General features: G+C 45.9%; 1 protein-coding gene across 1 annotated transcript in view; it reads left to right on the top strand.

Moving 5' to 3' along the window:
* Positions 1 to 13,454, top strand: part of scube1 (signal peptide, CUB domain, EGF-like 1) — a 56,349-nt gene that overhangs the window by 9,670 nt on the left and 33,225 nt on the right. Inside the window, exon 3 of the mRNA XM_084038861.1 lies at positions 4,951 to 5,085. Within this exon, the coding sequence (XP_083894987.1) occupies positions 4,951 to 5,085 (135 nt within the window). The remainder of the gene's footprint in view (positions 1 to 4,950; positions 5,086 to 13,454) is intronic.

Below are 13,454 nucleotides of genomic sequence, written 5' to 3'. Positions count from 1 at the left end.
CGGGAGCTTTGAAAACGATGAACGTAATGTTTCACAGAAGTTAAACTGTCATCAGTCATAAACCAGAGGAAAACGCAACACAGCAAATATTCTTACATATTAAGCAACTGGTGAAGTTTTTGCTCCCAGATTGAATTGAGTAAATGTAACGATATAAATAAATTTACTGAATTTCTTTAAATCTTGTATGAAGATAATAAATCGTACAAACATTTTTAATATTAAGTGTAACTTTTTTCAAATTTTGGTCAAAACTTAAACAGGACTTGAAGTCTACATAATGTTGCATAAACATAGAATTAAACTGAATAGATCAGCTATTTATCATCATTTAAATATTCACTACTTCTTGGTTCAATTAGCACAAATAACCTACTTACTTTATTTTTGTGAGCAGAATAAACAGAGTTTGTCATAAAAACCAGCATTGAAACTGATTTCTAAAAGAACAATTGTACATATGACTTCTGTATTAGCGTTTAGCTGCTAACCGGCTAGCCAGCTAGCGTGATGAAGCTGCTGTTTAACGATCCTGCTGAGCGACTTGATGGAAGGAAAACCAAACGCCTGCTCGTTAAAACACATTTGCATGGTTTCCGTGTCTCTGCCATCGTGTTGTTTGTTTCCTGCCGTTAGCTCGCCGGGTTAGCCGCGGCGGCGGCGTGTGTTGTGGTTTTGGTGGATCACCGCCACACGTGTTTCAGGCCGCCGACATGCTTGGAAGCTGATGCCAAACCGGCTCTTTACGGCCCGGCGGGAGGAAGCAGAGCCCCCGTCTGATCCCCCCCCCCCCCCGAAGACTCGCTTTATTGGATGTTCGCCGGATGCATCCTTTAACGAAGCGGCGCTAATTAAAAGCAGGTTAACGGGTTCAAACGAGGCAGTAAAGCGTGAAATCAGACACGAGATCTGTGAGAGATCACGATCCGGGTTTCTTTCTCTTCCTCTTTATCTCTCCTTCCCTCCTCACCACTCCTTTCCTTCCCTCCTTTCCTCCATTGATTTACGTTTCCTCTCCTCTTTTCCTTCTTCAACTTTTTTCTTGCTCCCACAAAGAGTTTATTCTTCATTTCTTCTTCCCCTCCATCCATCCTTGTGCCCTTCCCTTCATTCTCACTTCCTTTCCATTCTTGGTTCCTTTCCTCTCCTCCTCTCCTCCCATCTCCCCCTCCTCCCCCCTCAGGTGAGGAGGTTCTGCTCTATTTGGGACGTCTGTGTTAAAACATCCTAATGGGGGAGACGCGACCCATCCACCTCTCCCTCTCTCTCTCCCCCCCACTATCTCCCTCTCTCTCTAAATGGCCTATTTTCTCTTTGCGTTTACCGTCTCCGTCACGCTCCACCTCCTTTTCCATCTCCGTCTCTGTATTTGCCTTTTCTCTCCTCCTCCTCCTCCGTCCTGTCTGTCTGCTGACCTCGTACTAACTTCCATCTAATTACCTTAATCGCTGTCTGCTGTCCTCCTCTCCCCTCTCCTCCTCTTCCTCCTCCATCTCCTCCTCTCCCATCCTTTTTGACCTTTGCAAAAAAAAGGTATTAGTAAGTATCTACATCCTTAACTTAAGTAAATGTGGCAATAGTAAAAGTCCTGTAATATACGGTTTAACCTGCACCAGCTAGTATTCTTATGTCATTTTAATCAGCGAACCTACGCCTTCTTTACAATTAAATGTTATTGAGTATTAATTATTGGCGGCGCAGTTAAAAAGTGTATCAGAAAATGGAAACACTCAAGCAAATTAAAGTAAAAATGCATGAAAGCAGAACCAACGCTGCAAAAACAAACAACAGCAATCAAGCCACTAAATGTCGGGTCTAAAAGAACAAAATAATAATGAACCATGTTGTTTTTTAGCTGAGGAGTGGGCCCTCTGTCTTCCTTCCTATCTCTGCTGAGAAATCAAGACCAAATGTATGAGCGAGTGCGTCCGCAGACTTAGCTCGAGTTTCAGGTGTTGTCGCGTCTAAATTTAGCCGAGACGGCGTAACGCTGCAGATTCCTGCGCGTTGACTCATCGCCTGACGCTTCATGTTTACTGTCATCGCCGCGCCGACGCATGCTAACCGTATCAACAGGGCCGACCTCCGAGGTTGTTAGAACGTCTCGCTCTCGAGTGTCTCATTCAGCAGGAGATTTACGGGACGGATGAGGGCACGCTCCCTCCTCCACAACATCACAACCATCACAATACGAACATCGGGGTCGGTGCAGTCGTTGGGCTGAACATCGAAGCTGAAACTCTGGAAACATCTGAGGACAACATGTGGTGGTTGTTGTTTTTTTACCCAACTTGTTTGTTTCTCCATCAAAGTTCACACTCAATTTATTTCTTAGTTTTCTCGCACGCTCTGGAGGAAAAAACAATAAAGTCTGTGTGGCTTCGTTTGAACGGATGATATTGAGAAACCTCGTGGACCTTTAGTGTCGACCGAAAGGCTGAAATGCGTGAGCGGTGCAGGAAGTCACTCCATCGTGGGTCAACAAGTTAAGGGCACTCATTTATGTAAGATTGTGTAATTGTGCTCTGATTAAAGAGCCAGACCCCCCGTATTCTTTTTTCTTCCCACAGCGGCCCGAACACGGCGTCCTAGTTTAATGGTTGTACTGGCGGTGTTCTACAAATTACTTATTTAAGTCTTTTGCTTCCCCTGGAATCCTCCTCATCATCACCCCGATCCTTCCCCATGTCTCCTCACCCCCCATCTAACCTCCCCCCCTCCCCCCCTCCACCCCCCCTCCCCCGATGTGTCAAGCACATCCTTGTTGTGTCTAAACAAATTTTTACGCAAGTTTACACAAGCACAATCAAACAAAAACAAAAGGGGCTCCGGGTGAAACTTGCAAAAAGTGGCCCAAGTGTTTATGCAAAAGAAAAAAAATGTTGGCAGGGATCAATGGCTGTGTTTCTACGCTCTCTTTCTCTCTCTCCGCCTGCAAATGAAGCGGATCGGTCGTATTAATGACGTCTCTCAAACCGTGAGATTCGCCCAAAAAACGGCGTTAGGACGTGAAGAAGAAAAACAAAAGCCCAGGAGTTCAACGAGGACATGAACACGCCGTGATGTGAACTGGAGGTTCCTGGGTCGTACGAGTCCGGGACAGAATGAACTCCCATTCACGGACCCGTCCAGGCTGCATTCAGGGGACATGACGGCCGAGGTGATGGGGGGGGTGAATGGATTTGTGGGGCAGCTCTAGAGTTACCGAGGTCTGGTCCCGAATGTGTCTGCGAGGTGGGAAAGTGCTCTGATTTATTGTTAACTTAATCATTGATATTAACCAGGTTTTTTGGGTTGGAATCTTGGATGTGAGTTGGTCAGGTGGGACCATCTAATCCTGACCATAATCCTTAAATCAAAATGAAATGTTCTGGGAAAACTGGAATTTTTGGAACCGAAACCCATTGGCGCGCCTCCATCAGGATGGGTCGAATAAAAGCAAAGCTTGAACCTGTTTTTTTAATGAATTTGCTTCACGCTTGTAGATTTAAATAGAGCAACAACTAAAAAATTCCCAAGGCGACAATTCTGCAAACCCCGAACCCCCCTGACAGCATGCCGGACGTCGCAGCCCATTCAGAGCACGAGCCAAGTGTAAGAGTTGTGTAAGTGTAGAGTCAGCAGTCTGACAGCTGTATCCAGTAACTACAGCAGCATCTAAGGAAGTCAGGCTCCTTCCACCTTAAATCCACGTAGCGATCACTTCAGGCCACCTTTAACAGAGGAAGGTAGAAAGACGTTAATGGTACTAAAAGAAAAGTACGACATGCCCACAACTTCTGCTCATGGAAAAAACAAAGAAGAGCGAGTTAAGTACAGCGACTCGGTAGACTGGTCGGATCCAGATTGGAGTCCAATCTCGAAGCGTACAGACTTCGACGTGATCGGATAAGTACTTGAAGTGTAACCTTGTGTTGCCTTCAGGCGCTCTGGTTAGATGAAAGTGTGTGTCGGTTCAGGTAGAACTCGGTCAACACTTTTTTGTGTCTTTTCTTTCTTCCTTCTCTGCAGAATGTCTGTGTTTGTGTAACCTGTCTGCTTGGTCAACCTCTGAAGCCTAAACACAATGGAAAGTCATCCGGGCCAAGCACACACACAGACACACACACACACACACACACACACACACACACACACACACACACACACACACACACACACACACACACGTGCAGCCCTGCTTGATCCCTGTTAAAGTCAGTTGAGGGTGTTACATGTTTGCAGTTCACTTCAGCCCCATCAAAATGCCCCATTGGAAATTTACTGGCCTTTCAGCGGCTCAGCGGGGACCAGTAAACACACCCGTGAACCAGTATACACACACACACACACACACACACACACACACAGTAGATGCTCAGGAGTTTGATCCAGCCCCCCACGGAGACGCCCCGTTAGGACACCCTGTTTGCCCTCTGTGTGTGTGGTATTCTGGCGTCATCACTCACAGCATAACGCCGCAACGGTGTCTCCTTTTACGCAAGCATCCCGGTGTCGTGGAAGCTGAGAGATCGATAAACACTATTCAGAAAGGATCGTAATACTGTGGAAAATATCCATTTGTTTTATTTTGAAGGTTTTTTTTCTTTTTGTTAGATGCCCTCATGTTTGAGTCATATCACAATCATTTTCATTACGTTACTCATCTGGACATTTTTCTTACTTTTGACTGATAATCCATTTATAAAAGTATCATATAAAACAAGGTATCGTCTACAAACTATATAATAAGATAAGATCCTTCCCTGCACCACGTCTATAAAGCAACGGCTGTATTGAATCTATAAGCGGGTCTGAAGGTATATAGACATTTTAACATGCATTAATATGCAGTATTTGTCAAAGCGAAAAAGGAGGGATAATCCTGCAAGGAAGAAGATAGTGACACGTTTGTTTATGAAGCTTGATTGGCTGCCATTGTTGACGTTCTCTCTCTCTCCATCCCAACAGACGTGGACGAGTGCATGGACAACAACGGAGGATGCCAGCAGGTGTGCGTCAACACCATGGGGAGCTACGAGTGTCAGTGCACGGACGGCTTCTTCCTCAGTGACAACCAGCATACCTGCATCCACCGCTCCGACGGTAAGACCTGGAACGTTCTCGCAAAGAGGATCACGTGGAGGTCTAGTTCAGGTTCTACGTGAAGCCGGTCGATGCTCAGAGATGAAGTTGTCTAAAGTCTTATAGGTTGATGAATTTTTGCTGAGTCATTGGATAGAATCGACACATGGGTGCTGCCTTCTCGGTGTTTGTCACACACAGCTCTAGTTTTCATTCCATGGTATTGAGAGGCCTGACATTTGTTATTAGGTGCAGAAATCCACGGATGGGTGAATCCTAACGAATGTGTCGGCCCTCTGACTTTTCCTGGACATCATACATTGACATTTATGGTTTAGGGTGCCCTGAAAACTGGTACCGTGATGTCCCACCCAGATTGAAATTCCATGGTGATCCCCTGTTATCATCAATGACGAATTAGTAATTCATGACCATCAAGTTTTGTATGAACACAACGGCCCAAATGCAGCATTGTAGAGGTTCACACACACTACATTTCCCCTCGGTCTTTATTTTTAAGACATATCTGGGACTGTAAGTGGTTTGGTCCATTCTGTGTGGATCCTTTTGAACTTGACGCTACTTGAAGTGGATCTCCCCTGATTTACATCCCGGCTCTTTGTTGCCCTCCCTTGTGCGTGACCCTGTGACAGTCTTCCTGGATCCCAGGCAGACGTGGGATTTGAGGGCACTGACATCATGCCTCTGGCTCGGTCGGTCGGCCTCCACACCCACGGTGCCATTTGATTTCTTCAAAACGTTTTTGACCCCACCACCCTGGCATCGCCGAGCCGTTAACGTTGTATTTATGGGTTGAATCGGCGGCGGCGGTGCACTGAAGGAAGCGGCGATCCCCGAGGTGAAGACGGGTCGCCTCCTCCTTCCCTTTTACACTCGCACACACATTCTCTCAGCACAATGCTCACATGCATGCGGCCGTGAATGGGGACAGTGTGGCGACGGAGGTTCAAAGACGGATGAGGAGGACGGTCATCCGTCATCTTTGCAATGGCACAAACAGAAGGAGGCTCTGGAGGAATGTGGCGAGGGCTGAGAAGGGAGATCAAATACAGGAAGTGACCTCTGCTTTATCCCCCTGCCTGTTTTCTGCTCCTCGCCAGCGCAAAGGCATGTTTGGGAGCCGGCGGCGGGATGTTGGAAGGATTCTCTGTGGAGACATTCAGAGAAAGGTGGTGAAAGAGATGCAGAAATAGACGCATCGTGTTTGCTCACTGGAAACCCCACAAACCAGCATGTGAATATGTCTTGCGTCTTTCAAAACTACTTGTGACGGGTTTCTGGGGCGAGATCAGGTCCCGTTGTACGGCGGAGAAGCAGAGTCGTGCCACGGAATGACCATGAATTCATAATGCAAATTCATTGCAAATTATTAAACCACATATTTATGCAAATCCGGTGAAATGTGAAGAATGTATATATTTGGTAGATCAAAGCAGCTACTGTGTGGACATGTGGAGTCGCCGCTGCTGTCAGAGGGATGTTCACGGTAAACAAGCAGTGAAGATGCTTGTGGTCGATTCCCGCTGCTCCGCTCTGGCAGGCTGTTCTGAGCCTTAAAGTGCCGCCACGCCACCGCCAACCCCCCACCAATCCCCCACCAATCCCCCACCCCGTCCAGGGATCCTCAATCAGACACTTGTCTCCTGCACAGGAATAGCAACAGCATCCCGGCGTCCCACAGGAATCTCCAGCACATGTTTTTTCCATTTTCTCCGACCCGTTTTTCTCTCCCTTCTTCATCTTCGTCTCTTTTCTCTGTATTTCATCTTCTGCCTCCAACCGGATTAGGATTAGGACGACGCAGAGAATATTAAAATCACACAGTCTATGTGGCGCACGTACACTACAGTAATTATTATGCTGAAATAATTTTTTTGCAGTCCAAAACAAGTCTCAAGTTTTGGAGCTGGAATCCAAGTCATGTTTCAAGTCTTAACGCTGAAGTCCAAATCAAATATCAAATCTTTGAACTAGAATGCAAGTCAAGTCTGAAGTCTCTTATGTAATAAACTTCCGTCTTCACGGGCAGTTAGGTTAGAGTGCGTTTGATGTTAACTTGACTGACCTATGAGTCATGTGACTAGCGAGTGATAAACGTCAACGTTTATCCTGCTTGGACAGGGGTCTCCTGGGTGAAAGTCGTGGGTTTGTTCAGAGAGCTGCCGTCCCATCTTTCAATGACTCGGCTCTTCCTCACAACCCCGAGTCTTTCCGCGTATGCTGATGACCTCATCACGTTCATCTCAAACAACCTGTGTATTTGTAACGACATTTGTTACATGTCATTTTCACCATCATAAGAGGGATTTCTGGACCACAACCAGCTTCTCAGCTTATAGTCCGGTAAATCCAGGAGTGAGAAGGGAGAGACCGTCAGTGTTACTTTATGCATGGTGAGTGTCGGCTCGCCTGCAGGCCAATAAAGCCTTTGCAACAATTGCTTGTTCCATTATGGTGTGTTTCCACTCCGTGGTGCTTCTCGGCTCCGACCGAACCACATCCAGGCGGGAACCTGGAAGAGTCCCGAACCTCGAGTTGCTCTCGTAGCAAACGTTCCCGATCCGTCATGATGTGGAAAGACCACATGGGTCAGGCATGGCCCAGACCCTGACCTGCCTGTAGAGCCGAGAAGACGTTTTGGGTTACCTGTTGCCCCTTGAAAAAGCACAGAAAATGCCTGCAGAGTTCGTGCCACCGATAATTGAAAGGAAAACTCCCGCCGTGTGATTTGCAGCGGCGGCAGTGCAAGAGGTAGATTAGTTGCAGTATTAGATATCGAACTCCATGTCTTGATTTATAAATTATGCCTTTCTGGACAAACGCAGCTCCCGCCAAAAAAAAAAAAACCCCAGTGAAAAACAATACGCTTGTAAATTCTTCCCTGAGCTCGGCACCAAAGTTCCTGGCAAAGTGGGAGTTGGCAGAGGCTGGGAATTTTAAACACCATCTCATGCGGACGCCATGCCTGGCGCTCCGAGAGGATGTTTGGTCGCAGGAGTCTCTGTGAGCTGTGGAGAACATGATGACTGAGCGAATCTTAATAGTGTGCCGGCTGCGGGCAAGAAAAATAAACACTATTCAGAAAGGATCGTAATACTGTGGAAAATATCCATTTGTTTTATTTTGAAGGTTTTTTCTTTTTTTTAGATGCCCTCATGTTTGAGTCTGATCACAATTATTTTCATTACGTTACTCATCTGGACATTTTTCTTTACTTTTGACTGATAATCAATTTATAAAAGTATCATATAAAACAAGGTATCGTCTACAAACTATATAATAAGATAAGATAAGATCATTCCCTGCGCCACGTCTATAAAGCAAAGCATGCATTAATATGCAGTATTTGTCAAGAATCATGTCTCCTCATTGCTGGCACGCATTGAATCTTGGGATACGTAGTTGGATCCTCTGATCTGGGAAAATAAGTTTCTCGGCTGCATTATTTGAAACGAGACGCGTTCGGTCTTTGAAACGCAGCCTCCGAAGGATGAGAGCGAGAGAGAGAGAGAGAGAGAGAGAGTGAGAGAGGAAAGCAAAGAAAAAGGAGCAATGGATTGTGGGAGAATTGGGGATGGGGCGGGGGGGTTGTGAATGTTGGGGGCAGAGAAAGAGAAAAATAAACAGAGAGAGACAAACATAGTGGAGTGGACCAATAGAAGCTGCATGCGTTTATTTGGAGTTGTGTGAGGAAAGGAAGCAGACACACACACACACACACACACACACACACACACACACATACACACACACATACACAAACACACACAGCCGGAGGAATTCTCACTTTAAACAAACCAAAAGCAGGAAATTGGAGGTACGGTGGAGCGTTTAGGTGACTTGTGGGAACCCTTAAGTATAGGGAGCTGCTTCTACCTGGCTGTTATCATCATCAATTACCAACACCATCAAAAGACAGGAACACTCCACCTGTCACACACACACCCAAACACTCCGTCATCACTGTCGATGCTCAGCAGTTGTTGTTTGAGGAAAAAACCCTTGTGTGTGTGAAGCAGGCAGTCGTTTACTTATTATTATTATTATTATTATTATTATTATTATTATTATTATTATTATTATTATTATTATTATTATTATACTTCATATTTTAGCCATGCCAACGGTTGACTCGTGCAGAAGAAGAATAAAATAAACTCTATTTAGTAGGGGGTGGATGGATCAAACAAACGCAGGACTTTGACCCAGGAGTCCGCTGTTCAAGTCCCGTGTAAAAAAAAAAACGAGTCCACTTTAACATAGCGTAAGTAAGTTCGCCAAATACACCAGACTCCATTGACAAAAATGGTAATTTTCCCACGCAGTTAAACACTCACCAAACCCGTCTCAGTGAGTCTTTCCACCGTTCAAACAAACACCAAAGTCCGGTTTGGTCCAAAGAAACCCTTAATCCCTCTGACCTCTGACCTCCCTTTGGCCTCTCCAGATATTTTCAGGCCTAAAAACGATGAATTAACCGAAACATGTAAAGTAATCATCCGAAGTCATCGTGTTCTGCTAAATGGGATCAATAAAAGTTGAAGACATCCGGTAGACGAGCCGCGACCCTGAAAGTTTGACCTTTCCTGAGTGGACCCTTGAAGTGGACCCTTGAAGTGGAGTGGCCTCTGTTTCTGGGAAGTATTCACCCCCCCCCCCCCCTCTACTACTAAAGGTCCTGAAATCCTGGTTACCCTGTGTCTTTGAACGCTGCGTTTTAGTGTCATTGTGGGTTTTTTTTGGTAAAACTTTGAGTTCCCTCTCTCTCTCTCATAATAACAGAATAATACAGATAATTTAAATAAAAGTAATATAAGCAGAATATGTTTTTTTTTACAGCAGTGTGTGTCTCTCTCTCAGCAACGACAGTGTGTTATAGGCCGACACACACACACACACACACACACACACACACACACACACACGGTCCGGGTGCTGAGAGTGACTCATGCTTTTCCTTCCCCAAACGACCACTCTTCCTTCACTTTATAAATACTTTGTTAAAATATTATTACAGCGTGGGATTTGAACTTTGAAAACAAGCTCTAACAACTTCTATCTCTCTCTCTCTCTCTCTCTCTCTGAGGTAAACACTAGTTATTTACCTGCCTTTTTATTTCGTTCTGCTGTATTTTTAGTCCAGAGTTTGTCTGCGGTCGGTGGAAGTGTTTCAAACGGCGGTGGGTGGAGCTGAGCTGGCGGGGGGAAACATGGCGGGCGGATGCAAACATGTCCGAGTCGACGTCACGCCGTCTCATCGCTCCCCAGCTTTTTTTCATTTTCTAGCTAATTTTTTGATCAGGCGTTTTTTCCCCCTCTTTAACGTCGGCAGCTGGACTCTGTTAACATAACACACTGAACTCCGCCTGCTCTCTGGCCTCTGTGTGAACGCCGCTGTCGTGACGTTCTAGCTGTTCCTCGGGGGAACCACGCTGCTTGTGTATTTAAAGAACCACGACGGGGTCCGAGCTCATTAACTCCACATGAAATATACTTGAATTCACTATAAAAGGAAGGACTTGGTGTCTTTCATTCAATCTACTTCACACTTGGCGGGTGGATCGATGGGGACCCGATGACTACCTGAAGGGGGCGGGGCTTCAGGGCTCTGCGGACCGAGTTGAACATGTGGTCAACAGCAGGCCTTTCCAGGCCCCGGCTCATTGGCTGCAGTTCACCTTTGCTGCTGGATGCTGGATTTAGGAACATTCCCTGGAGCCAAAGAGCAACGAGGAGCAACACCAGGAGGCTAAATGACAAAGGCCTACTACAGGGAAGGCACAACCCCGCCCTACTCTGATTGGCTAGCACTCATTGTTCATCAGATTAAGCCAATCAGAGGCAGAGTATGGCTGGTTCACGTCTTCAAACCTTTTGGTTTCAGTTCATTTCAGCACATTGTTAAAAAAACATGATCAAAGAAGCCGTTCCATCACAGCAATTGCAAGAATGTAATAAGTTAATTTATGCATCATTTGTTTTGTCGGGTTTGCAACCCGTAGCTACGTTTGAATCCGAAACGATCGGATAATAACGTTACTAAAAATGTCCCGTCAGTTCATGTTTAATCGTTGCAGCTCTGCAGAACGGCGGTTGTTCGCGTTCCTTCAAATTAAGACCCCGTTTCCCATAACACCCTGTTGCTGTCACCACCCAGCTTTCCTTGTGTTTGCTCGAGTAAGAAGAGGAACTTCTGCTTCGATTCCACCGTTTCCCCTTCAATTCTGATGACGTGAAGCATGAAATATATTTTCCTAAAATGAAAGTGACGTTATTAAACCACAGTCCTGTGATGCGTGTGAAGAGAAAGTAAAGAGAATGAGGCCGAGGGATGTGTGTGTGTTTGAAGAAGAGATTGGGGAGGGTCATTAGAAAGGCACAGTCCTTATTTAAAGCAGTTCAATGCAGCCGGGGTGAAGAAAAGCTCCATTGAAATTCATGGCTTAGCACCTATAGCACTGTGAGCCGAGCAGCGAGAGAGAGACAGCCAGCGTCAGACAGACAGCATTAAAACAGCATTTAGAGCGTGGATGGAAAAGTGGAGGGAGGGGGGGTGAGACAGGCTTTTTTTCCCTGTCTGGTGAGATTTTTCACTTCAATACTCGTAAAAGAATATATTTTCTCGCACTTCATCATTCATTTAAGTCTGAAATTCAAGACCAGCGTTTTATAACTAAATTGAGTCGTGGGTTTCGTCACACAGGTTTCAACACTTCAACGTTGATTAAAAACACGGCCGTCCCACGGCGGCTACACGAATGCTAAATGAGAGGCTTAAATCTGCACCGGCAGCAACAGGTTGATGAAAAAGTAAGCAGTGATGTAACAGCTACCCTATCAGTGTGTTTTCTGTAACTTGTTCCCGTTTTATTGAAGCGTTTGAGGCTCATTTAAAAGCTTTATTTTAAGAAAGAAGCATTTTAAGTGTGAGACCTTTGTGTGGGCGTCTACATAACACACATATACGCACACCAAGAGGCAGCCTCTGTCAGTCTCCCTGCTGACCACCAGGGGGCGACTCCTCTCTGGTTGTATAGAAGTCTATGAGAAAATGGTCCTACTTCTCTCTGCTGGCCACCAGGGGGCGACTCCTCTCTGGTTGTATAGAAGTCTATGAGAAAATGGTCCTACTTCTCTCTTGATGTATTATCTCAGTAAACATTGTAAACATGAGTTTATGGTCTCAATCTCTAGTTTCAAGTCTTCTTCAATCCAGCATGATGTTCATTTAGTACATTATGGTCCATTTAGAGTCCACCAGACCAGAAAGCAGGGGGCGCTTTAGGGGGCGGGGCTTACCTGCTGATTGACAGGCAGCTACCAAGTCAAATCTCTTCATAAGTGCATCATTCATTCCTCAGCTCTGAAGTATCCATCTCTGTCTGTCTACCGTTCTCCTCCACATTCACCTCCTATTTCTTCGTCTTTCACTTCATTCCTCCTTTCTTTTTTTCCTCCTCTCCTGTCTCCCATCACACTCTGCCAACCAGACTTTTTTGGGGTGTAATGCTGCGAGAGTCGGGGTTGTAATAACATGACTGTGATATTCTTGGACCTCATCTGAGAGAGAGGTGTGTGGACAGGTGGATAAAGCAAGACGGAGCATAATAAAAGAGACAGAGGAGAGACTGTGAAAGACAGACCGGGTCCTCGGGGCTCTTGTCTGGGCTGTGAAGGCGTGTGTCGGTGTTTTATCTGGACCTTCTGGGGCTCCGGTGAGGAGCTTCGGTAGCCCGTAAACCCGCTGACCTCCCCAGTCCAAACAAAGCTCCGCACCGAGCTGGAAACAAGAAACCTCCTCCCCTTTCTTTTTCATTGCTCACTGAAGAACTGGCATCCAAAGTGACAGAAACTGTTTTGTAAAAAGAAGCGTGCAGGTGTTTCAAATACAGACAGTTCTTGCCACAGAATACCTTTCTCTTCCACATTCATTCATTCATTTAAAGCTGACAAACAAGTTTCAGGTCTTTTGCAAACCTGAGCTAGTCTTTGTTTCCCCCTCCACTTCCCTTCTCCTTGCTGTCTTGTGGGGGCGTGGCCTCTTCCTCCCTCATCAGCCTCATCGGTGCCGACACATATCCTCCGGATCCATCAACAGTGCCCTCTGGCTCCGTGACGATCTTGATTGAGTTGATGATCTCGCCTCTGTGTTCATTATTACCTGGGCTTCGGTCATTTCCAGATCCTGTCCACCTGTCTCCACAAATCCAGCCACAGATTGGCCATTTACCTTCCTCAGACGTCTTCCCTGGAGACCCTGTCCTATACTGAAACCCTGGACTCCCCAAAACCCCCAACAAAACCCCCCTGTGCTTCGTAAAATGTTTAATTGAAACCTGAGTGTGTCTTTGTCTGCATTTGGGTCCAAC

This window comes from Eutrigla gurnardus (genome assembly GCF_963514095.1).
Source record: "Eutrigla gurnardus genome assembly, chromosome: 21".
Lineage (NCBI taxonomy): Eukaryota > Metazoa > Chordata > Actinopteri > Perciformes > Triglidae > Eutrigla > Eutrigla gurnardus.
This window is presented reverse-complemented; position numbering and strand designations above follow the sequence as displayed.